The sequence below is a fragment of the Colobus angolensis genome, unplaced genomic scaffold, assembly GCF_000951035.1.
Source record: "Colobus angolensis palliatus isolate OR3802 unplaced genomic scaffold, Cang.pa_1.0 Scaffold219, whole genome shotgun sequence".
In the NCBI taxonomy this organism is placed as follows: domain Eukaryota; kingdom Metazoa; phylum Chordata; class Mammalia; order Primates; family Cercopithecidae; genus Colobus; species Colobus angolensis.
The window spans coordinates 3,933,156-3,959,167 of record NW_012115366.1 but is presented as its reverse complement, the minus strand read 5'-3'; the positions used below and the strand labels follow the sequence as shown (position 1 = coordinate 3,959,167).

Below are 26,012 nucleotides of genomic sequence, written 5' to 3'. Positions count from 1 at the left end.
GGAGCCCAAGGTAGGAGGATCACTTAAGGTCAGGAGTTTGAGACCAGCCTGGGCAACAGAGTGAGGCTCTGTTTCTACAAAAATAAAAATAAAAAATGTAGTTGGGTGTCATGGCATACCAGTAGTCCTAGTTACTCAGGAGGCTGAGGTGGGAGGATTACTTGAGCCCAGGAGTTTGGGGCTTCAGTGAGCTATGATTGCGCCGCTGTACTCCAGCCTGGGTGACACAGCAAGACCCTGTCTGTGAAAAAACCCAAAACCCAAAACCAAAAAAATCTTATATTAGGGTATGATACATAATAAAACCAAAAACTCTTATATTAGGGTATGGTACATATGTCACAACGAATGAGCCAACACTGCTATTATTAACTGAAAAGTCCATACTTCATTCAGATTTCCTCAGTTTCTCCCTAATATCCCTTTTCTGTTCCAGGATCCCATCCAGGATTCCACATTACATTTAGTTGTGTCTCCTTAGGCTCCACCTGGTTGTGACGGTTTCAAAGACTTTCCTTGTTTTTGATGAACTTGATAGTTCTGAGGACAACCGGTAGGTATTTTGTAACACATTCCTCAAATTGTATTTTTCTGGTGATTTTCTTGTGATGAGACAGGGGTGATGTGTTTAGGGAGGAAGACCGCAGAGGTGAAGTGCCAATGTCATCGCTTTAGATGGGGGGGCATAGTATCAATATGACTTCTCACTGTGGATGTTGGCCTTGATCGCTGGCATGTTTCTCCACTGTAAAGCCACTCTTTCTTTCCTCCATTCCATGCTGTACTCTTTGGAAGAAAGTCACTCCATGCAGCCCATGCTTAAGGAGTGGGAGTTACGTTCTACCTCCTGAAGGGTGGTGCACTTAAGCTACTTAAGCTACTAAGTTTTGGGATATTTTTTATGTCACAAAAGCTAACAGATAAACAAACCCCTTTGTTTTGTAGATCTATGTTATTTGGGTTTTCTATTACATGCAGTCAAGCCTAATTTTAAATGGATGCAGAATTTATTTCTCAGGGAGGCTGTGAGAATTGAATCAGAGAGGCAGGGACAGTACATACAGCAGTGTTTGGGTGAATAAGCAGTAACAATAATCATTGTTGGCCAGGTGTGGTGGCTGATGCCTGTAATCCCAGTGCTTTGGGAGGCCAAAGCCAGTGGACTACTTGAGCCCAGGAGTTTGAGACCAGCCTGGGCAACTTGGCAAAAACCCTGTCTCTACAAAAAGTGCAAAAGTTAGCTGGGCATGGTGGCACATGTCTCTAGTCCCAGCTACTTGGGAGGCTGAGGTGGGAGGATCTCTTGAGCCTGGAAGGCAGAGGTTACAGTGAGTTATGACTGCATCACTGCATTCCAGCCTGGGTGACAGAGTGAGACTCTGTCTCAAAAAAAAAAATCATGATTATTAATAACATAATTACAAATAAATAATAATAATTATTATTAGTTTTGTAGTGCATTACTATTTAATTGATAATTTTGTTTCAGTCTTTTTAGTTGTTTGGGAACTATAGGCCTAAGGAATTGATAGCTCACTTTATGAATGCACACAAATAAGTAATTTACTGTCAATGCCCTCCTAAGGGCCTAAGATCACCAGGAACAGCACCTGTAGTTAAACAAGTGGGTCTATTAATCATGTGGACAAGAAAGTGCACACCATGGGGAACCCTGGAATGTCTTGGTAAGAGTGTTAGAAAAGGCTTATTATAGGATTGGCCTTTTGTTGGGTGACTTGAATAGGGTTTGAGGATGTGGGATTTTTCTTCAGATTGGATGCTTCAGGAAGCATCCAATCCAATCACTTCGGGAAGTGGGGGTAATGATGCAGTTGGGATCTTAACAAGTTTTTTCTATAGAGAAGGCAGACTTGGGCAAGGCTAACGGTTTCATTGGGAAAGAAGCAGTAGTCACTTGTATTAGCTGGGACTGGGGGGTGTTTGGTCATTTTTGTGGCTTGGAAATGTGCATCATTTGTCTTTGTTCAGACACGGTTACAGAGTGTTCCACATTTTGTCTTGATTCATCAATCACTGAGGACCTCATCTGATGTTGGTGTTCTGGGCAATCATTAGCGTTGGACAGGACATAAGCTGTTCCCTGTGCGCGCTGGGCTGACTTGCAGCAACACCCACTCCTAGCTGATGACTATCCAGGATGGCCCCTGGATGTCAGGGCTGCTTTCCTCTTTCTCAATTTCCATCAACATTAGTGGGTCTGAGAGGATCCCTTCCTCCTTGTAAAGCTCTCCATATATTAAGTTGGAGCAACAAGCTCATTCCTGCTCAAACTGGGCAGGCATTTTTAGATTCTTTTCTACTCCTGGAAGTTTTCCTGTCCCATTATTTGGTCTTGAGCTGGTCTCAGGAAGAAGTAATGAAGGTGAGAGATCTGCAGTGGAATCCTGGGAGAGGTAGCACATGTGGATCACTGAGACCTGGGCTCGGATGGTGAGGATTTGAAGATTCCCAAAGGCTATACCTAAGGGTCACCGGAGGGTGTCCAGCCCCCATTATCAAGATGGGGGAACTGAGGCCCAGGAGGGAAGGGCTCTGTGTTGGGTTTCAAGGTGTGCCATTCCAATTATCAACTGCCCTCCCTTACCTGACTGGCAGAGTCCCTTTCTTCCAGTTTGACAGAAAATACTGTTACCTCTTCTGCTGGCTGGGTGTGGTGGCTCACGCCTGTAATCTCAGCACTTTGGGAGGCTGGGGTGGGTGGATCACCTGAGGTCAGGTGTTTGAGACCAGCCTGGTCAACATGATGAAACCTAGTCTCTATTAAAAATACAAAAATCAGCCAGGTGTGGTGACAGGCACCCATAATCCCAGCTACTTGGGAGACTGAGGCACAAGAATTGCTTGAACACAGGAGGCAGAGGTTGTAGTGAGCTGAGATCGCACCACTGTACTCCAGCCTAGAAGACAGAGCAAGACTCTGTCAAAAAAAAAAAAAAAAAAAAAAAAAAAAAAAAAAAAAAGAAAAACAAAGGTTCTGTCTTCTGCTGATGGGGAAAAGACACTACACAGCATGGACACTACTCCCATATGGACTACCAGGAGAACCTCATTTGGGACAAATCTGACAGGGAGGTGGAAGAGTGAGTGGTTGAGTGGAGGGTCAGAAGCGGCCTGGAGCTTTACTGACATCATTGAGGTCCTGATTCCTGTCATCCCTGAAGCCTACCTCTAGATGATCAATTTCTTTTTCATTTAAACCAGTGGAGTTGGTGTTCTGTTACTTACAGCCCAGAGCATTCTGAATGATGCAATGCTTACATTTCTGTTACCTCACTGAACTCCACCCTTTCTCTGAGAGAAGAGAACCATATTATATTCCAGAAAACTGAGTCTTAGAGAGGTCAACCAATTCGCTCAAGGTCACATAGACAGTAAACAGAGAAGCAAGGCTTTTTATCTCCAAAACACATCTACCTTCACCTTTTCATCTTCCAACAGCTGGAAATCATCAACAAGGGCAGCCAGTTTGGAGTTTGGCTCTTGAGCCTTTTGTAGCATGCATGTGTTCCTGCTCTGTGCATACAAGCTCTGTGCACAGGTGCCCAGATGTACACGTGTGTGCTGAGGTCCAACTCTGGAACTTATTCGGCACAACAGATGGGTCCTTTGGACCCTCACAGGAACTTGGCATAACACATGTGCCTACAGAGGACTGTATTTTTACAGGTGGAGTGCAGTGGCACAATCTTGGCTCACTGCAAGCTCCGCCTCCTGGGTTCACGCCATTCTCCTACCTCAGCCTCCCGAGTAGCTGGGGCTACAAGTGCCCGCCACCATGCCTGGCTAAACGTTTTTTTGTATTTTTAGTAGAGATGGGGTTTCACCGTGTTAGCCAGGATGGTCTTGATCTCCTGACCTTGTGATCTGCATGCCTCAACCTCTGAAAGTGCTGGGATTATAGGCATGAGCCACCGTGCCCGACCAATGATTGTGTTTTTAATATAATTTGTTTCCTTCATAATCCAATACATTTAATTTTATTTTAAGCATATGAAGACGCCATTCTGAGGAGGGGTCCATGGCTTCACCAGATGCCAAATATGCCCATGCCACAGCAAAGAAAAATTCATTGATCAATCCTTCAATGACCCCATGAAGCAGCAGTATTACCAGCTTGCTACAGAGGGGAACCTGAGGCACAGGGAGGTTGTACAACTTACTTAAGGTCACACGGATATTGAGTGGTTGTGCATTATGATATCTGTCAGTTGTTTTTATAGCCTGTGGGCTGGTGTGGGCTTATCCTTTGTGTCACATCAGAAAGCAAGTCTGGTTAATTATTTTCTTTCTCAAGGTTAACCGAGATCGATAAAAAATAATACACATATATCGCATGGATTATTTGTGGTCATCATTTGCTAATCCTTATACCTGTGCCATGTTGGATTAATTATTACAGCTTTGTGAGCTGCTTTATTACGGAGGGGAAGTAGAATGAACAAATCATGGCAAGTCACTTCACCTCATCTTCTCATTTAAGGATGTTGATTCTGGTGTTGCCAAGGTGACGCTGTCAGCTTTCTGAAGCATCTTTAAATGGGAGAGGTGAAGGACCACACAGACTGAGGGGAAGGAAAACTCAGAAAAAAGGGTCAAATTCCCCGGCCACTGAGGCAAACCATCCTGATGAGGATCATCCCTCACCCTCGGCACATGGCCGCTTTCTACCTCGCCCGTCGTGGTTGTCTCTGGGGTGTACTCAGGGAACTCTCTCCCCAGTGTGGAAACTGACTTTGCTGGGAACATGCAGAGATCTCAGAAATGATGTGTTCTGCCGATCTGGCTCCCTCAGGATCCATCGGGTGCCAGTGGGAGAGACTGAGTGGTCTTGGAGGCCTTTCCAGGAAGTTCCTCCTGCCCTTGGTATAGGAGTTTGGTGGTAGATGCCCAGATGTCCAGAGTGTTCTGGGAGAGGAAGGCAGCTTACAAATGCAAATGTGCTGGAGGTGGTGCATGGCTGTGCTGCCTTGGATGAGACCCTTTCCCTCTCTGAGCCCTAATTTCTTTTTTCTTTTCTTTCTTTCTTTCTTTTTTTTTTTTGAGACAGTCTGGTTCCATCACCCAGGCTGGAGTGCAGGGACGAGATCTCAGCTCAGTGCAACCTCCGCCTCCCGGTTCAAGCAATTCTCCCACCTCAGCCTCCCGAGGAGCTGGGGCTACAGGCATGTGTCACCATGCCCAGCTAGTTTTTGTATTTTTAGTAGAGACGGGGTTTCACCATGTTGCCCAGGGTGGTCTTGAACTTCTGAGTTCAGGCAATCCACCCACCTTGGCCTCCCAAAGGCTAGAATTACAGGCTAGGAGCCACTGTGCCCAGTGCCTAATTTCTTCATCACTGAAATGGTAAGAAAACTAACCTGGTGCAGGGAGAGGTGACAAGGGTTTTGCATAGGAACCCGCAGATGCAGGTATCCTAGAGGCTGGTTTCTATGAGCTGTGGCCCCCAGGAACCCAGTCTAGGCTTGAGACCACACCAGCCATGCCCTCTACAGCGCCTTGTGCTGCCCAGGATCCTCAGGCTGGTCTTGTCTGCAGCCATTGTGAGTCAGCATCACTGTCAGAAGGGCTCCCAGAGGTTGCTAGGTGTTCTGTCCATGGGAAACTGAGGTTCAGAGAGGGCCAGGGGCTCTGATCCAATGGCAGAGTCAGGACTGAGAATAGGAGCTAATATTCCTGGGCAGGACGCAGCTGTGTCCTTGATAGTCTGAGGCAATCTGGGATGAACTGGAGCCTGGGGTCAGGACCTGGGGATGGAGAGGCTGAGAGAGGGCACAGAGATGGAGAGAAGAGAGATGGGAGCCAGGGACAGGGAAGGAGGGAAGGAGGGAAGGTGAACACCTGCTCCTGCCTGCCCAGCATCCCTGCTTCCTGAAGTCATGACTTGGGTGGCACTGACCCCACTGCTGGTGCCAGGCGTGATCATGTGACCAAGGTCTGGTCAAGCAGAGTAAGAGTGATAAGCGCAAGGATGGACACAGGACCAGTCCTGGCTGCAGAAAATCATTCCTTTACTGGAACCATGGAGACAGGGGAGCTCCCCGAGTCAGGGACGCTGAGCTGGAAGGACACGAGCCCGGGGCTGCCAGAGCCTTCTTGTGAGGAAAGATCCTGGCTGAGAATGAAGTCAATGGGGCAGATGGAGGGGCTGAGAGTTGGAGCTGACATCATTTGAGCCTCTGGATCTAACCTCACTTGCCTTTACCCTTAGACAATAAATTGTGAGTCAATTTATTTCTTGGGGCTAGAATTTCTATCCCTTGTACCTGAGTCCTGGCATGGAGGAGGAAGGATGATAAGAAAGAAGGATGAATATTTAAGAATGGGTGTCTGAGGCTGGGTATGGTGGCTCACGCCTGTAATCCCAGCACTTTGGGAGGCCAAGGCAGGTGGATCACATGAGGCCAGGAGTTTGAGACCAGCCTGGCCAACATGATGAAACCCCGTCTCTACTGAAAATACAAAAGTTTGCCAGGTGTGGTGGTAGGCGTCTGTAATTCCAGTTACTCAGGAGACTGAGGTAGGAGAATCACTTGAACTGGGAGGCAGAGATTGCAGTGATCCGAGATCATGCCACTGCTGTACTCCAGCCTGGGCAACAGAGTGAGACTCTGTCTCAAAAAAATAAAATAAAATGACATAAAGAACAGGTGTCTGAGGGCAACTCAAATCAGCTTCCTGCCCCCTTATAAAATGGGAGTACAGAGAGGGACTTGGGCCTTCATCCTACCCGAGGAGTTCTGTCCCTGGGCCTCACAGCTTTGCCCTGTCTCCTCTCTAGCTTGCAGTCAGCCTAGAAACTACAGTAGAAAGATAAATGATGTGGATACAAAAATAAAACACCTTTTCCTCACCTGAGTGCAGGAGAAGGAGCGGCATGTGCTGGGGAATGCCTTCCTCACCCCATTCACCTCTTTGGGGACAAACATTATTAGGCACCTGCTTCATGCCAGGCTCCACTAAGACGATGACATACATGGTCTCATTTCCTCCTTGTCACAGCCCAGCCAGGAAGGAATATTATCATCTCCATTTCACAGATGGGACAACTGAGGCTTTGACGATTGAGAAGATAACTGGGGCCTTGAGAGGCTGAGCCACTGGACCAAAGTGTCAGAGCTGGAGCAGGTTTGTCTGACTCCAAAGCCCTGCCCACCACACCACACTGCACACAGTAGAGGCTAAATAAAGGTCTGCTGGGCAAATGCTGCCTGAGGCAATTTGAGCTCTCTGGGCAGCAACCTGCCCCTAAAGATTTCCCATCCTGCCTGAAATGCCACCAGCAGCAACCATATCCTTTGGGTCTTGAAGGGGAAAAGTGCTGTTTCCCAGGAATGAGATCAAAGTCAGTCTGTGCTGGGTTGACTCAGGGATCGGCTGAGAGTGGGACTCAGGGCTGGGGCAGAGCTGGGGGATGAAGGTATCCTATTCCCATTGGCCCAGTCTCATCCTGGAGAAAACCTTCTGAGGACAGATGTGTATCCTGGCAGTAGGGCAGGTGGGCTCCTGGCTAGGCCTGGGTGTTGGCTGATGACAGCAGGGCAGAGAGCATGACACAGTGATGGGGGCAGGTGATACAGTGGCTGTGGATCCTTTCTGACTCCATCCTCTGAAAGAAGCTATGTGGGCCCTGGTCTCCCAATCTCAGGCAGAGGCCTGATCTCCTTCCCTGCAGCTCCCCACCTACCACCACAGAGGCAGCATCACTGCTGGATGGGGAAGGGGAGGGAGGCTAGGGGCTTCGGCTTGGAGGCAGAGAGCATCTGGACTTGGAGACAGATGTCCTGCCCAACAGTCCCTGTAATTGAGCCTGGGGGAGTTGAGGTTACAGGAAGTCCTGAGGGAAGCCACCCAGGTAGAGATCAGCTTCCTGGGGCTTGAAGGAGCTTTGGAGGACATGAGCCTATAACACAGGCAGGGACTAAGTTCTAGACCCTTCTTCAGGGATGGTATCTGTTTCAACTGAAAGGTTATTTCTAGTTGTTTTTAGAGGTTGTTTGAGGCTGTCACTGTCGCCCTTGTAGCCAAAAAGGGTGAGTATAGCTGAGGTGGGGATGGGGCTGTGGGGCTCCTCCTTGCGCCAGGGGAGCACTAGCTTTGTCCAAGAGCATCTACAGCCCTGTGAGATGCTCTGGGACAAACTGAGCCCATTTTCAAATAAGTAAATTTGGAGAAAGCTGCCCACTCTAGCCCCTTTATGGGTAGTAATAAGGCACTTGGCCATATTAAAGGCTCTGATCAGTCCTGCAGTGAAAACTGCCTGTTCACTTTGACTTAACCTACTGTTTCCTTTTCTCATTGCTCACAGGTACTTTTAGAGACAAGCCATAGTTATTCCCTGTGACACATCCTCTAGGACATGCTGGAGGTGAAGGAGCATGTCTTTTAGGTCTCCTAAAGACCCTGAGCTCCAAACATTGGAGCCCAGAAGTGGTGAAGTGGTAAAGCCTAGAAGTGGTGAAGTCTAAAGACCCTGAGCTCTAGGGTCATTGGAGCCTAGAAGTGGTGAAGTATGAAGGGGAAATAATGATTAACCCACCCATTAAGGAGTGGATGCAGCCCCTTCAGACTTGAAAAGAAAGTTCAAGGACATCTCAAGACTAGGAAAGCTTGGAACAGGAGCTTGGAATGAGAGATGGCCTTCTCGCCAACCCAAGGGATAGAACCTGGGCCATCTGGGCAGCTTCCAGTGTGCAAATACCTTTCCACCTGCCTGCAACCCCACCATTGGTCATGTATTCCTTTGAAGAGTCAAGTTTGGTCTGTTCTCAGCCCATTCAAGAACCCTCAGGCAGGGAGCCCCTGAAGGGGGAGGGAGAGAAGGGTGAGGACTACATCAGAGGGATGGGCCCTGAACACCCTCCATGTAACAGACAGAGGGGAGTAGGGGGGCAGATGACCCTTCTGGACTTCTGGGGCAAGGAGGGCTGGCTCAGGAAGCCCAGGGTGTCAAGGAAGGTGCTGGCACAGTGTCTTGCATCTGGGTCCGGGTTGTCCAGGAGTGCCAAGTCCGAGCTTCTCCTGTGTGGTCCAGCCTCTGGCACAGCTGCTTGTTAGATGTCCAAAGGCCGTATCATCATGCGAGAGGCACGCAGCGAGTAGCTGGGACCCTTGAAGTAGTGCCAGCGGATGCCGTCCATCTTGTGCTTGTTGTCGGGAGCGTGGTAGTAGACACCATTGAGGTTTGACAGGCCACAGGCATCAAACCACCACCCTGGTGGAAGAGGGAGGAAAAGTGCTTGGTGGAGGTGGGAGCCCAGCCAATGGCAAGAGGGCAGCTCCTGTGTCCCAAAGAGAACAAAGACTGATGGGGCTGTTACCTCCTCTGGGAAGCCAGCTGGCTGGGGATAGGGCTGGGTGGGAGTGGGGGTGGGGTGGACAACAGACCCTCTGCTCAGCCCGGGCCTCTAGAGGGCAGCAAGGGGCTCTGGCCACTCCTCGAGCCCCTTCGCTCCTCCCAGCCTTCTCCCTGAGCCCTTGGTGTCCCTGTCTTCCTCCCTCACTGACCCTCTGCCTTTCCAGCTCCCCAGCCTCCCCAAATCGCTCTCCCCACTGCTTCCTAGTGGTCTCTGTCACTCTCTCTGAGTCTCTCACTCTCCAGGTTCATCTCTTTCTCTCTGATGGTCTCTGTGCTTGGGTCTGTCTCTGTGTGTCCCATTGTGTTCATCTTTGTCTGATGGTCTTTGTCCTCCTCTGCCTTTCATGTCTCTGGCCCTCACTTCCTCTGGGCCCCCAACTTTCACACGCTGTGTTCATCTCCTGGCCTCTTGTTGGGCTGAGTCTTTCTCCCCCGTCTCCCTCTGTACTTCTCTGCCCTGGGGTAGCTCTCCATCTGCTGCTCAATGACTCTGACAGCCTTGGTGTCTCTCTCTTTCTCCATCTGTCCTCTGTGTCTCAGAAGGTCTCTCCCCCTGTCTCTGTTCTTCCTACTTTGTCTCTGTCTCCCATTCACTCCACTTCCCATTCGCTGACCTCTGTGCCTACCAAAGAACACTGCCTGAGTCAGAGCTGGTGGGGAGCTGCCCCTCTGCCTCCCTCTGGTCTCCTGATTCTGGTTCAGCTTGCCTGGGGTTGGGACTGATAGGTGCCTCCCCGCAGGGTCTCACACTCAGTGTTCCTTTAGCCTTGTCTCTGAGGAAAACTGGTGGTGCCAGCTTTAGGAGGAGGTGAGACCTGGAGGGGACCTCAAGGACCCAGTGGGGGAAGGCACCGAAGGGGCACAGCCAAGTGAGCCTATGGGTGGGCAAGGCCTGGACCTGCACCCACCCTCCTGACAGTACCCGGGCACACACGAACCTGGGGAGGGAATGGGAGTGTCAATCTGGGTAAGCCCGTGGGTGGGTGGAGCTTCACCCTACCCTGCACCTACCTCCAGACATCACCTGGGCACACTTGCAGAGACAGTGGTCGTTGTCTGAGTCAAGGGTGCTAAAGCTGGTGTTCTGCAGGACCAGGCTGCTCTGGCGCCCTGCTGAGCCGCTGTACCCGACCACAGAAAGCCTGGAGGCCACCCAGAGGTGGTGGTGGCAGAAGGGCCCAGAGTCAGGTTGGGGCTGTGTCAAGGAAGAACTCCCCCAGTGGCTTTGTCCCAGGCTGGGCTTCCCCTCCAGGTGTTCTTGGAGGGAGAGTCCCAGCCTGGGTGGAGGGCTTGGGCTGTTTCCCTTCCTGGATTGCCTTCCCTGCCTGTTGCCTCCCAGGGACACAGCACTTACTGTATGCCAGGCTTCCCCCATCTCACTGAACCTGAGTCTTGGAGGGAAGTGATAATGGTCACAATAATGATAATAATAGCTTATATATATATATACATTTTTTTTTTTTTTCTTTAGAGACAGCATCTTGCTCTGTTGCCCAGGCTGGAGTGCAGTGGCACGATCACAGCTCTTTACCACCTTGACTTCTTGGGCTCAAGCAATCCTCCCACCTCAGCCTCCTGAGTAAATGGGACTATGGGTATGTGCCACCAGGCCCAGCTAATGTTTGTATTTTTTGTTAAGATAGGGTCTCACTTTGTTGCCCAGGCTGGTCTTGAACACCTGAGCTCAAGTAATCTGCCTGCCTCAGCCTCCCAAAGCACTGGGATTACAGATGTGAGCTACTGTGCCCGGCAACATTTCTTTTTCTTTCTTTCTTTCTTTTTTTTTTTTTTTTGCATCTGCTATGTGTCAGGCATTGTTCAAAGTGCTTTGCCTAGGTTAACTCATTCTCATTTAATCCTCACAACACCCTATTCCCATTTTACACATGTGAAAACAGAAATCCCAAGAGCCAAAGAAACCTGCTCAAGTCTCAGAATGAATGAGGGTCAGAGCCACATGCCAGCCTAGTGTGGTCTGACTTGGTAGTCTACGTGCACTTTGCTCCCCAGCTGATGATGATCTGGCAACCCCAGCCCCATCACACCTCCTCACAATCACCCACCTCTTCCAAGAAGCTTTCCCTGACCACACCAGCCCCCATGGATCTGGGCTCCAGGGCACCCCAGCTCTGCAGCTTCGACATCTGCGGCCAGCCGGGTATGGGTTTCTATTTCTTTGCCAGGCTCTGTGGCCTTGGTGGGCATGTCCAAGCCTGCCTGGTGATGAAGACCATGAGATCTGGGGGCAGAAAGCCTGGATTCAAATTCCACCTCTGCCACTTGATAGCTGCATGGCCTTGGACGATTGGCTCACCCCACTGAGCCTCAATTTCTTCATCTGTTCCAGTGGTAACAATAGTGAAATTAACAGTGCTGCCGTCATTTGTTATTGTGTTTTGGTGATGTCAGTGTGTGAAGTGGGAAGAGCAGTGCCACGGGCTGACTGCTCAACACATTCAGTGCTTGTTATTATTTGGTCCTTGGCAGATGGCTGGGCCTGGTTGGAGAGAATGTGGGGCGTTTGTACAGCAGGGTTGGGGGAGGCTGCACTGGCAGCCGAAGTAGGGAGCCAATTTGGGAGCAATTAAGAAGGTCCTGCTGAGGCTGGGTAGGGTGGCTTATGCCTCTAATCCCTGCACTTTGGGAGGCTGAGGCAGGCTGATTGCTTGACCCCAGGAGTTCAAGATCAGCCTGGGCAACATAGGGAAACCCTGTTTCTATAAAAAATATAAAAATTAGCTGGGCATGGTGGTGCATGCCTGTAATCCCAGCTACTTGGGAGGCTGAGGTGAGAAGGTCACTGGAGCCTGGGAGGTCTGGGAGGTCAAGGCTGCAGTGAGCTGTGATCATGCCACTGCACCCCAGCCTGGGCAATAGAGTGAGACCCTGTCTAAAAAAAAAAAAAAAAGAAAAAAAAAAAGAAAAGAAAAATAAAACGAAAAATAAAATAAAAAAGAAGGTCTTGCTGGGTGGAGGCAAGTGGATGGCAGATGTGGCCAAGGAAGCTCAAGGAAGCTTTTGTACCCCCAGGGCAGGGCCTGAGAAATTCCCCAGTGGGAATTCAGAGGGAATACAGGGCCTGGGTATGTGGTTGGCTCAGTCTCCACATCTCCAGTCACAGACTGTGTCTGTCACCAGGGAAATGAGACTTAATTATTCTCTGTGTAGAAAACTTGGGAGGCTCCCTCAGCTTCCTTTTAGGCACTTACTATGTCTGGGGATGGGAACAGCAGTGCTCCCAGAAAGCAGTCCAGTCAAGGGTATGAAGGGCTACCTTGGGACAGTGATTGTAATATTATTTGCTGAGTGTTTACTACATGCCAGGCACTGTGTTAATGCTTCATGTGCAGTATCTCATTCAGGCCTCATCACACCCTTTTACATATGAAAAGGTGAAGGGACTTGCTCAGGGTCACTCAGGGAAGTAGGGATGGAGTCAGGACTTAAGCCTTTGCTTTGGTGGCCAGTGGCTTAAATGGAACTCAGCATGGTGTTGTAGCTACTCACTGGTCAGGTGTGAGGAGTAGGGGGACATCCAAGGAATTTTTCATTCAGCTCTGGACCTCGCATTATCAAGTTGGTATGGATCCCATAAGGAGGGATGTCAGAACCCGGGCAACCTGTTTCTATAAAAACAGGGAAACCCTGTTCTATAAAAAATACAAAAATTAGCTGGGCATGGTGGTGCATGCCTGTAATCCCAGCTACTTGGGAGGCTGAGGTGGGAAGGTCATTGGAGCCTGGGAGGTCTGGGAGGTCAAGGCTGCAGTGAGCTGCGATCATACCATTGCACTCCAGCCTGGGCAACAGAGTGAGACCCTGCCTCAAAAAAGCCTTTGCTTTGGTGGCCAGTGGCTTAAATGCGACTCAGCTGGAGGAAAGAGTGGGTACATATCACTGAGAAGTTCCCAGAAGTGGAATCAGGCATAAAGTTCAGGAGGACAGAGAGTCATTCAGAGAATCCTTGGGATGAAGCGACCTTCCCATCAGTGGAGGTATTCCAGCACAGCTGGATGATGATTGCAACTATGGAGGGAATCTATGAAGAACCAGATGACATGTGAGGTTTTTTGCAGCCCTGTGAGTGTGAGTGTATAATTCCAATTTTTTCCTGGTTCAGAGATAGCCAGGACCCAGGCTTATCTAAAAGATCCTTAAATTTCTCTGAGAGGCAATGTCATGTTGTGGAGACATCATGAGTTTTGCAGCAGGGAGATCTGAGTTCAAATCCCAGCTCATTTAACTTGTAACTTTGGGCAGGATACTTAAACTTGGTGTCTCAGTTTCCATATTACTAAAGTAGGTACAATAATGCCTACCTCAAAGTGTTGTGGGGAAGATTAAATGGAATAATGGTGCCTGGAACATAGTAGGTGCTCAATAAATGCTAATTCCTTTTCCCAAATATACCAAGAACCAGGCTGAGGATGGGGTGAGAAACCTTGATCATCTTACAATATTGTCATGTTTAAGCTCATCGTGCTATTGAAGAAGCAGAAGCTCAGAGAAGCCAGACTGCCTTGTCCAAATTCCCAAAGCAAGCTGGAGCAAGGCCACAATGAGCGCAGGAATTTCAACTTCCGGCCCAGGGACCCTTCCACCTAACCCCGGGCATAGGACAGGCTGGGCAAGTCACCTCCTTTTGCTTCTGGGTCTCTGTAAAAAGGCTGACTTGGGGTGACTGACCTTGGGAGACCCCTTCTTGCTCCTCAGATGGCAGCGCCGGTGACATTCTTTCCACTCCACCCAGCGGCTAGGACATGCTGAGTGCTAACTAGCCGCCTCCAGATCCCATGACGTGCACCCAAATGGGGGACAGATGGCAGGGACAGGAGACGCCCAGAGACTGACCCTTGGTGCAGACTCTGTAGACACCAGCCTGGGGACCCCAGCCTCCCCACTAGCCTGAAGACCCCAGCCCCCACACCGGTCTGGGCCCTGAGCCCACCTGTATAGCTGGTTCTCGCTGCCCAGGTGGAAATGTTCATACTGGGCATAGGCCTCGTGGCCTTCCCAGTCTTGCAGCTCCACACGCAGAGAGTAGGCTGCCCTTCTGGTGAGCTGGTGCACCACCTCATTGCCCAGCCAGTGCTCCCCAGCTGGGTCTCCGAAGCCCTATAGGGAGGGGAGCGTGGGGTGAGACTCATGCTGAGGAGGAGGCCATGCCCCTGGCTGAGGAGCTGGGCTGGGCCAGGCTCCAGGGCTGCTTATACAAAACCACTGTGCTTAATGATCGAGTTCATAAGTACAGTGTAGGCAGGCCTGGGAGTGGGAGCCCTCCACCTGCTACAGGGAAAAGACTAAGGCTTTTGTAAGTGTAAAAGTCTGTTAAAAGTTACTGAAATCACATTCCTCTGAAGGTCAAGAACAGGAAAACTAATCTTTGGTGACTACCTTTGGTGGAGTATTGACTGGGAGGGGGCACAAAGTGGGCCTCTGGGGTGCTGGGAGTGTTGTACATCTAACTCTGAGTGGTGGTCACGTGGTTGAATACATATGTAAAGTTTCACTGAGACTTACACTTTATTTGTGTACTTAGCCACATGTATGTTAAACCTCAACAAAAATTAAATAAGTATTTCAATCAGTTACATAAATAGTAGACCAAACTTTGTTCAGTGACAGCGCAGCCACTGCAAGATTTCAGTCACACAGAAATGTAAAACTGAGAGTGTGAGGAATGTCATGTCCCAATGCCCTTGGACAGAACAAGAATTCAGCACCAAGGACAGGGGCACATCCAAAGCCCGCTCCCCAATTTAGTCACGATGCAGTGTGGCTTAGCCTGATGGTTAATATTCAGTGCTGTTTTGTGTACTTCTGCACCTGGACACCCTATTCCTCCTTGCCATTTTAATTATCGTTTAAAACCCAATTAGTTCAAAACACTCATAACTTAATTTGGTATTTATTTTTAAGTATTCCCTAAATGAACAGCAAGCAGACACAGATAACAGAACTGCTGTATCACCTTGTGGGAATCTTTTTCTATTTCTTTGGCTTTGAAAACTTTCAGAGTTTTTAAGTATTTTAAGGCAGCTTGACAAAAAATCCTTTATTCAAACCTAATTAAAAAATTGGAAAACAATCGGGTTTCTCTTCTGATAAAATACATGTGATCTTTGGCCTTGCAATTCCTCGTTGATGAATCTCTACTGCAGATATGACCATAGGTGTATGAAAAGACAAGAAACTTCATTAAAGTAATGCAGTCAGGGGTGACTGGGGGGGATTTTTATTCTGTCCCCTCCTTTGTATTCTTTAAAAAATTAGCAATGTATATGTATTATTTTTTAAAAAAATTAAAACAAAAATAAAGCTAAACTTTTTTTTCTTAGAACATATGTCAAAGTTTTCAAAAAGAACATTCAAATTCAGGTGATGGGGTACCATAAAGCAGATGTGCACTGTCAAGTTTAGATGAGTTGATTTTTTCTGGGGGAGGAATGAGGGCAAAGCAGTCCCCTTCCAACAGCCCAACTCCTGCCCCAAGTTTCAGGGCTGAATGGCCCCTCCCCAAGGCAGCAGGGTTACCTGTTTATAATCCTTCCAGTTCCGCTGGAAATTAACGGTGCCATTCTCACGGCGCTGGATGAGGGTCCACCTGCCTCCACTGCTCTGCAGGTCACAGAACACCTGGAGGGGGTGGGCAAGGCACAGCTGGGAGCCCTTGGAGGCAGCCAGAGGCCAGGTCTGTGCTGACCCAAATGTGGCTAGGCTGACAGACCCCCAAAGAGCAACAGGTGAGCCTGGGGGTCCTGGGCATCAGAAAGATCCAGGCTCAAATTGCCCATCCATTGCCATCATTTTTCTAAAGTGGTGGGTAAGTAATGACCTCTCAGAGCCTTCCTCTTCTCATTTGTAAAATGGAGGTTTATACCTTAATCTCTGTGCCTCAGTCTCTCATCTGCAAACTGGAGTTGTGAAAATTAAATGAGATGGGTCATGTAAAGTGTTTAGAACAGTGCCTGGCACATACTAGGTAAATGGAAGCTTGACCTCTTTTTGTTGAAAGGAGAGTTTAGCAGGTGTGTGAGAAGTGTAAAAGACAACCTGGAGACAAACAGAGGCATTCTCTTTGGTATATTAAGAGGGGGTGAAAGGAAATAGAGCAATGGTGGCTCACACCTGTAATCCTAGCAATTTAGGCGCAAGGAGGGAGGATCACTTGAGCCCAGGAGTTTGAGACCAGCCTAGGAACATAGGGAGACTTTGTCCCTACAAAATATTTAAAAATTTTAGCCAGGGCATGGTGGCATGTGTCTGTAGTCCCAGTTACTTGGAAGGCTGAGGCAGGAGGATAATTCGAGCCCAGGAGGTCAAGGCTGCAGTGAGCTGTGATCGTGCCATTACACTCCAGCCTGGGCACCAGAGCAAGACCCTATCTCAAAAAACAAACAAACAAACAAAAAAACAACAACAAAAAAGGAAATTGTGAAGTTGGAATCTGCTAGTTGTTTCCCTTCTAGGCCTGGCTCTCAGACCCTCCCTCCTGACATCCGTGCTCTTCTCTGTCACCCTCCTTATCTGATGACTTGACCTTAAATTTTAGGACAACCTTGGGAGCCACTCATTGAAAATGGTGGCACCTCCATTAGCCCTGGTTTCTAATTTCCACATGGGGCAGAACCCCAAGTCCTGCCTTCAATATGTAAACTAGAAAGAAACATCTTTGGGCTAAGGCTCTGGAATTTTGGGGATTGTTTGTAATATCAGCTATCATCATCTTAACCAACACAGAACTATTTCCTGCTGTTCCAATGAAAGCACCTCTAAAGTGATGCTGGTGAAGGATGCACTGCCAACTTTGGGAACTTCTGCTTATCTCCACAATCTGACCCCTGACTGCTGGGGGTTTCAGAAGTCAAAGCCACCCCTACACCTCTGGTATTTCAGATACTGGACAAAGTCCCGATGGAGTGGGGGGGGTGTCTGTCTGGGAAGCCCTTGGCTCAGTACCCTCTAACAGCCACAGTTCCCAGGGAGCCCCCTAACCTTCCTGGGCTTCGTTGCATTAGACACCTGGATGGTGTAGACACCACTGGCACTGGCCCCAGAGCGCTGGATCTCTGCACAGTCCTGGAACACCTGCTCACCTGCCATTATGAAGGCTGCAAAGGGACAACACAAAAGTCAGTTGGAGATGGGCAAGGAAAGAGAGAAGGGTCCAAGTGGGCATGCCTGCCTGCTTTGTGCCAGGTTCTGGGTTGGGAGGTGCTGGGGACAGGGAGATGAGTCAGACCTGGGAAGATTTCGTGGAGGAGGTGACAGTAAGCTGGGACCTTGAGCAGGAGTTGCCCAATGGAGAAGGGGAAGCTGTTCCAGGCAGAGGAAACAGCATATGCAAAGGCCCCAAGGTAGGAAGGGCCCTAGTGTGTGCAGAGGACAGGGCATGAGGAGGGGAACTGAGGCTGAGGCCAAGGAAAGGAAATGACTCACACCATGAGAGAGGAGTTGAGACCAGGGAGGCTGCTTGTTGTTTGGTGAAACTGAGAGGGTAGAACAAGGCTGGCACAGAGAAGGTGGGAAAAGAAAAGGAGAGACGAAGCTGAGATTTCAGCAGGGCCAGGTCAGACTTGAATGCCAGGCTGAGGAGCCCAGATTATCTGGGCTGAGAAAGAGACTCTGTCCAGAGTGTGGAGTGGGGGCTGGAGGGGATGAGACTCAAAGCTGAGAGGCCAGAGAGGAGGCTGCTAGAGTTTTCTGGAAGAGAGTTACTGGGGCCTGAACTCCAGTAAGGCACTTCCCATTTCACAGACCAGGAAACTGAAGCCCAAGAGTGAGGCAACTGGCCCAAGGGCACACAGCCAGGTAAGGCAGAACCTTCTTTCTTTGGAGCTCCCTTGGATGGGAAGCTGTGAGTTCCCCTTCACAGCCCACCCTTTTGGCTGGATCTCCCTGTTGCCCTGGGCATAGGCTCCCTTATTCTGTCCTCCCTGGAAGCTGACTGCTGGCCTTAAAGGGCCCCTGTTTCTTCCCTCTGGACTACATGAGATCAGGATAGTATTAATGACCAAAACTTACCAGGGGTTTCTAGGCCTGGCCTGGAAAAAGTGACTTGACAAATAAAGTGCAGAGATTTAAAATCTCCTGTCTCAATTAGTGGAATCCAGTTAGAGGTTTGAACTGTGATTCCACCAGAATCCAGTCTCTCTGGGTAGGCAGGTACACAGGATGGGGCTAAAATTCCAGACGGATAGGTCATCAAAACCAATGAGGAACCAGGAGGCTACCACAGGGTGGGACTTCCTGGTTTGGCTTTACATCTGAACTTCAGGGATCCCAGATCCTGGATCTGGGGCACTTGTCCGGAGAAGGCTATTGCTCTCATGTCACAAATGAGGTGACGAAGACCACAAGCATTTCCTGGGCAGGGGTCTCCACTGCCCCACCTGTCGGCACCCCCCTAGCTCCCCATGGGGAATGGAGTCCAGCCAAGCATGAGGAGGCTGTTGGCCTCATGGTGAGAAGGGATGGGCTGAACCTCACCCAGTAAGGCAAGGACAGAGCCAGGGTTGGCCTGAGATTTCCAGCCACCCTTTCCAAGGCTCTGCTCACTGTTACTTTCCTTAGTCTACAACAATGTCAATAACAATAACAACAATAATATCAACACTAAAAGTGAAATATTGGCCGGGCGCGGTGGCTCAAGCCTGTAATCCCAGCACTTTGGGAGGCTGAGACGGGTGGATCACGAGGTCAGGAGATCAAGACCATCCTGGCTAACACGATGAAACCCCGTCTCTACTAAAAAAATACAAAAATCTAGCCAGGCGAGGTGGCGGGCGCCTGTAGTCCCAGCTACTTGGGAGGCTGAGGCAGGAGAATGGCGGGAACCCGGGAGGCGGAGCTTGCAGTGAGCTGAGATCCGGCCACTGCACTCCAGCCCCGGTGATAGAGCGAGACTCCGTCTCAAAAAAAAAAAAAAAAAAAAAAAAGTGAAATATTCACTATGTATTGTAGTGTTTCCAAGGTGCCATGTAATGCCAGGGGTAGTTTGGGACCAGGAAAAATATTTTTGGGAGGCATAAGAATAGGATGGACTGATATTGACATGTAATGGTTTGATCTGGTCCTCCTCTGAATATCTGGGCTGGTAATTTGCACCAGTTTCCCTCGCTTTTGGCCATAGGCACTGTGCTGAACCCTTTTGTATGCCTGAACTCATCTGATTCTCTGTGCAAGAACTCTATGAGATTATTATTCCCATTTTACAGGTAAGAAAAATTGAGGCTCTGAGAAGTTAAATAAATGACTTGTATGAAGTTCCAGTGCCAATAAGTGAAGGAGCCAGGGCTTGAACTCTGGCCCATCTGACTACAAAACCAGTGCCCTTCCTCCTACACATCTCCCCTTGGATTTCCACCACTGAGCATACGTAAGGTTGGGCAAACAGCCTGCATTAACAATTGCTGCTTTTATATCGTGCAAAGGTTAGGTCTTTTCTACCTGTGTCCTTGTCCTTGTAACCTTCTGAACCAAACTCCCCACTGCCTGAAAACATCAGAAGACTTGCCTCTTTTCTCCTTTCGCCAGCCTCCACCTGACTAGGACAAAGCTAGGCAGAGAGCTAGTGCTCCCTTCCTGCTAGACTTCAAGAATGCCTGGTTCCTGTGCCCCATCTCCATCCAACCCTCTCTTCAACACCTGGCGACTGAGTCTGTCCTTCAGTTTCTCCATCCAGAAGAGGGTGAAAGCAGCTGCCTAGTGTCCTTCCCTGGTGATAGTGGAGCACAGCGGACAGGGTGTTTGGGCAAAAGGTGCCCAAGATGAGGTGCCCAACACAACCTCCTACTCAGATGATTGAGTAGACATTCAGCCTCAGCTGGAGACTGGGTTAGCCGTGGGTTAGTGGGAAGTGTTGGGCCCAGGCCCTGTGCCTTGGGCTGAGCTACAAGAAACCCACACATGGGATGAATTCAGGTAGCTCATGGCTAGGTCTATGCATAAGCCCGTAATGGGTTCAGGTTAATCCACGTGTCGCGGTTTAGAAGGTGTCTACTTTTCCTGCCTGTAGCTTCTTTAGGCCTCAAATCCTTACTTGGCAGTGTCTGTCAGACTTAGATGGAGCCAGGTGGGATCCTCTGCCCTCAAATCCTTGTCAGCACTGGTGGCGCCTGGAGTGCCATCACTATTGGGTCTTAAAGGCTTTCCAGCCTTCCCCTATGGATCTAGGAGCAGCAGCAGCCCCTTTGATCTTTCTCTCTCATCAAGCCATCTCCACACATGGTTCTAATCAGAGCTTCTTGAAAGTAGTCGCACTCTGTTCAAAAGCCTCCCATGCCCCTGCTAGCCTCAGGCTAAGAGCCCTTCTCCTTCGCACAGCCTTTGGACCTGTCTGTTTTCATGGTCTAGAAACTTCAGGAACACTGATAGCTGAGCATCTGGCACATATTAGGCACTCAAAAACTGTATTTCTTTCTCCTTCCCTCTGGGACTCATAGACCAGGGATTGAACATTTTTGCAAGGGACAGGGGCTGTGACTGTGCATTCACTGCTGTATCCCCAGCACCCAGCACTGGGCCTGGAACACAGTAAGTGCTTAGTAAATTGTTGACTGAGTGATTGCCACTGGGACCAAGAATGCCTTGGACAACCCAAGTAGGCTGTGTTAGAAGGAGTCAGTGAGGGCCTGGGAGCCTGGCCCAGCATTGTTTCCCTGCCCCAGAAGCCAGGGCCAGGGATGCCTCTTCACTTCTGTTTGGCCCTCTTGGGCTTAGGGACAGGGGCATTAAGATGAGAGAGGTCCTTGGGGTGCATTGAGTCCAACCTCCCAGTTTCTCCCCATTCTATAGCTAGGGAAACTGAGGCCCAGGGAGGGGTAGGACAAGCCCAAGAAAGTGGGGCTGGAGAGTGAATCCTGGAGACCAAACTTGTCAGTCTGGACTGCTGTTGCCCTTATCCTCACCTCCAAAACCCACGGGTAAACTGAGGCCAAGGGAGCGGCAGGGGCATGCCCAAGGTGACACACAGAATTAGGGGACAGGGCCTGGATTGGGATTGTTGTTGCTGCCATTGTTATTACTGTTTATTGTTATTTCTGTTTCACAGATGGTTGGGGAAGGTGGGGCCCGCAATGGCTCCCAGGTGCCCAGAGACCCTGGAGTGTGAGCAGGGTCTCCCTCCCATCTCCTACCCGTCTTTAGCCGCACTGGGGCACACCCAGCTCACTCACCCGGGGCCGAGGCGTTAGCCCTTTCTTGCACCAGGTCCCGCAACAACACCAGCAGCTGGCTCAGGCTGCGCTGCTGGTCCTGTAGGAGGCTGGAGTTGTGCCTGACACGGCGCAGGCCGCGCTCGATGTTGGTGAGGGCGGCGCTCTGGCGGCTCAGCGTGTTCAGCAGCTTCGCCTTCTTGCTGAGGATGCTGGCCAGCTCCTCCTGCTGCTTGGTCTCCAGGGCCTGCAACCGCTTCTCGAGCTCGCTGCGGGGTAGGGGGCGCACAGAGATGAGCCTGGCATCCTCGCGAAGCATGCACCCCGGCGCACCTCCCCTGGGCCCTGGAGTCCCTGCAGCCTGAAAATGAGACTCAAGTGTGGTGGAACGTCCTGTGCCCACTGTAGGCACAGGTTGAGGAGGGGAGAAAATAGGTACCCAGCCCTGGAGTAATATAGATTGAGGTTTAGTGGAAGAAAGAGGTGGTGTGTGAGGGACACCGGCAACTGGGTAGCTATTATCAAATCCCAAATGTGCTTGCTTTTTGACCCGGCAGTCTACTCTCAGGAGATATCCTCTAGGGAGCATGGGCAAGAATGGCCCTGTAGACTTGCTTCTAATAGAAAAATAAACAAACAAAAACCAATATAGCCTAGATGCCCAACAGCCAGGACTGGCTGAATCCGTTGCGTTTTGGTGTCCCTGGAAATGTTACGCAGTCATGAAGAAGGAGGCATTTGCACAGAATTGGAAAGATGCCCAGGACTTGGGGCATATCAAGTCTAACCCCATGTGTGGCAAGAGAAGAAAGAAAGAAAGTATTAATGTAAATATAGAGAAATGGGGTGAACATATAGGAGAAGGCTGGAAAGACCACAGTGGTGCCTGTGTTTGGGGATAATATGAAAGAAATTCCCTCAAGGGCTGTGACTTCTGCAGAGCAGGTTTGAGTAGATGGAGATGGAGAGGAGGAAGATGGGGGCAGGATGGAGGGCCCAGCTTTCACTTTTATTTCGCACAGGTTCCTGTTGTCTGATATATTATAATAATCAAGAGACTTTTTTTTTGTAATGGATTTAGAAGCAAAAAGGAGTTTTTCAAAAGAAAGTTTTTGACTCAGCTCTTTCTTTTTGGGCATTTTATCCTCCAGATTTGCTCACGTGTGTGAAATGAGATATGGTAATGTTACTCATCATATCACTGGTTGGATTAGTAAAAGGCTGGAACAACCTCAATATCCATTAACTGGGGACTGGAGAAATAAAAGCAGGGACAACATATGGTGGAGCATTGTAAAGGTGCAGAAAAGAATGAGCAAGCATGTCATGCAGTTATAGAATCTTTCTAAGGTAACTGAATAATAATTTATAAAAACAAGGTATAAACAAGTAGTAGGCTACATTTGGGCTTAAAAAGAATAAAAACGGGAGTATACAGATGCTCCAAAACGAATGATGGGGCTACGTCCTAATAAAGCCATCATAAGTTGAAAGTGTCCTAAGTCAAAAACACATTTGATACACCTAACCTGCTGAACATCCTAGCTTAGCCTAGGCCACCTTAAACAGGCCTAGAACACTTACATTAGCCTGTGGTTGGGCACAATCATCTAGCACAAAGCCTATTTTATAACAAAATGTTGAACAGTTTATGTAAGGTATCGAATATTGTAATGAAAGAAAAACACAATGGTTGTATGGGTACTCAAAGTACGGTTTCTACTGCATGTGTATCACTTCGTGCCATTGTTAAGTCACAACATTGTAAGCCCAACCATTGTAAGTTAGCAATCTTCTGTATGTATGTGTTTGCATGTTCATAAGAAACCTGGAATGTCAGCTTATAGAATGTCAGCTTCGGCCGGGCGCGGTGGCTCAAGCCTGTAATCCCAGCACTTTGGGAGGCCGAGGCGGGTGGATCACAACGTCAGGAGATTGAGACCACCCTGGAAAACACAGTGAAACCCTGTCCCTACTAAAAACACAAAAAAATTAGCCAGGCGTGGTGGCGGGCACCTGTAGTCCCAGTTACTTGGAAGGCTGAGGCAGGAGGATCATTCGAGCCCAGGAGGTCAAGGCTGCAGTGAGCTGTGATCGTGCCATTACACTCCAGCCTGGGCACCAGAGCAAGACCCTATCTCAAAAAACAAACAAACAAACAAAAAAACAACAACAAAAAAGGAAATTGTGAAGTTGGAATCTGCTAGTTGTTTCCCTTCTAGGCCTGGCTCTCAGACCCTCCCTCCTGACATCCGTGCTCTTCTCTGTCACCCTCCTTATCTGATGACTTGACCTTAAATTTTAGGACAACCTTGGGAGCCACTCATTGAAAATGGTGGCACCTCCATTAGCCCTGGTTTCTAATTTCCACATGGGGCAGAACCCCAAGTCCTGCCTTCAATATGTAAACTAGAAAGAAACATCTTTGGGCTAAGGCTCTGGAATTTTGGGGATTGTTTGTAATATCAGCTATCATCATCTTAACCAACACAGAACTATTTCCTGCTGTTCCAATGAAAGCACCTCTAAAGTGATGCTGGTGAAGGATGCACTGCCAACTTTGGGAACTTCTGCTTATCTCCACAATCTGACCCCTGACTGCTGGGGGTTTCAGAAGTCAAAGCCACCCCTACACCTCTGGTATTTCAGATACTGGACAAAGTCCCGATGGAGTGGGGGGGGTGTCTGTCTGGGAAGCCCTTGGCTCAGTACCCTCTAACAGCCACAGTTCCCAGGGAGCCCCCTAACCTTCCTGGGCTTCGTTGCATTAGACACCTGGATGGTGTAGACACCACTGGCACTGGCCCCAGAGCGCTGGATCTCTGCACAGTCCTGGAACACCTGCTCACCTGCCATTATGAAGGCTGCAAAGGGACAACACAAAAGTCAGTTGGAGATGGGCAAGGAAAGAGAGAAGGGTCCAAGTGGGCATGCCTGCCTGCTTTGTGCCAGGTTCTGGGTTGGGAGGTGCTGGGGACAGGGAGATGAGTCAGACCTGGGAAGATTTCGTGGAGGAGGTGACAGTAAGCTGGGACCTTGAGCAGGAGTTGCCCAATGGAGAAGGGGAAGCTGTTCCAGGCAGAGGAAACAGCATATGCAAAGGCCCCAAGGTAGGAAGGGCCCTAGTGTGTGCAGAGGACAGGGCATGAGGAGGGGAACTGAGGCTGAGGCCAAGGAAAGGAAATGACTCACACCATGAGAGAGGAGTTGAGACCAGGGAGGCTGCTTGTTGTTTGGTGAAACTGAGAGGGTAGAACAAGGCTGGCACAGAGAAGGTGGGAAAAGAAAAGGAGAGACGAAGCTGAGATTTCAGCAGGGCCAGGTCAGACTTGAATGCCAGGCTGAGGAGCCCAGATTATCTGGGCTGAGAAAGAGACTCTGTCCAGAGTGTGGAGTGGGGGCTGGAGGGGATGAGACTCAAAGCTGAGAGGCCAGAGAGGAGGCTGCTAGAGTTTTCTGGAAGAGAGTTACTGGGGCCTGAACTCCAGTAAGGCACTTCCCATTTCACAGACCAGGAAACTGAAGCCCAAGAGTGAGGCAACTGGCCCAAGGGCACACAGCCAGGTAAGGCAGAACCTTCTTTCTTTGGAGCTCCCTTGGATGGGAAGCTGTGAGTTCCCCTTCACAGCCCACCCTTTTGGCTGGATCTCCCTGTTGCCCTGGGCATAGGCTCCCTTATTCTGTCCTCCCTGGAAGCTGACTGCTGGCCTTAAAGGGCCCCTGTTTCTTCCCTCTGGACTACATGAGATCAGGATAGTATTAATGACCAAAACTTACCAGGGGTTTCTAGGCCTGGCCTGGAAAAAGTGACTTGACAAATAAAGTGCAGAGATTTAAAATCTCCTGTCTCAATTAGTGGAATCCAGTTAGAGGTTTGAACTGTGATTCCACCAGAATCCAGTCTCTCTGGGTAGGCAGGTACACAGGATGGGGCTAAAATTCCAGACGGATAGGTCATCAAAACCAATGAGGAACCAGGAGGCTACCACAGGGTGGGACTTCCTGGTTTGGCTTTACATCTGAACTTCAGGGATCCCAGATCCTGGATCTGGGGCACTTGTCCGGAGAAGGCTATTGCTCTCATGTCACAAATGAGGTGACGAAGACCACAAGCATTTCCTGGGCAGGGGTCTCCACTGCCCCACCTGTCGGCACCCCCCTAGCTCCCCATGGGGAATGGAGTCCAGCCAAGCATGAGGAGGCTGTTGGCCTCATGGTGAGAAGGGATGGGCTGAACCTCACCCAGTAAGGCAAGGACAGAGCCAGGGTTGGCCTGAGATTTCCAGCCACCCTTTCCAAGGCTCTGCTCACTGTTACTTTCCTTAGTCTACAACAATGTCAATAACAATAACAACAATAATATCAACACTAAAAGTGAAATATTGGCCGGGCGCGGTGGCTCAAGCCTGTAATCCCAGCACTTTGGGAGGCTGAGACGGGTGGATCACGAGGTCAGGAGATCAAGACCATCCTGGCTAACA

The 26,012-nt window shown here is 49.5% G+C and overlaps 1 protein-coding gene across 2 annotated transcripts in view; it reads right to left on the bottom strand.

Annotated features, from left to right (window-relative positions):
• Positions 1-8,774: 8,774 nt before the first annotated feature.
• The window catches only part of ANGPT4 (angiopoietin 4), a 46,881-nt gene continuing 29,643 nt past the window's right edge, over positions 8,775-26,012 (bottom strand). Inside the window, exons 4-9 of one of the 2 annotated variants that reach the window (XM_011943412.1) lie at positions 21,553-21,800; positions 17,372-17,487; positions 15,911-16,012; positions 14,325-14,491; positions 10,388-10,518; positions 8,775-9,232 (exon numbers count right to left, since the gene is read on the bottom strand). In XM_011943412.1, the coding sequence (XP_011798802.1) occupies positions 9,072-9,232; positions 10,388-10,518; positions 14,325-14,491; positions 15,911-16,012; positions 17,372-17,487; positions 21,553-21,800 (925 nt within the window). In that variant the 3' untranslated portion in view covers positions 8,775-9,071. The remainder of the gene's footprint in view (positions 9,233-10,387; positions 10,519-14,324; positions 14,492-15,910; positions 16,013-17,371; positions 17,488-21,552; positions 21,801-26,012) is intronic. The other variant, XM_011943413.1, reaches the window with a different exon arrangement.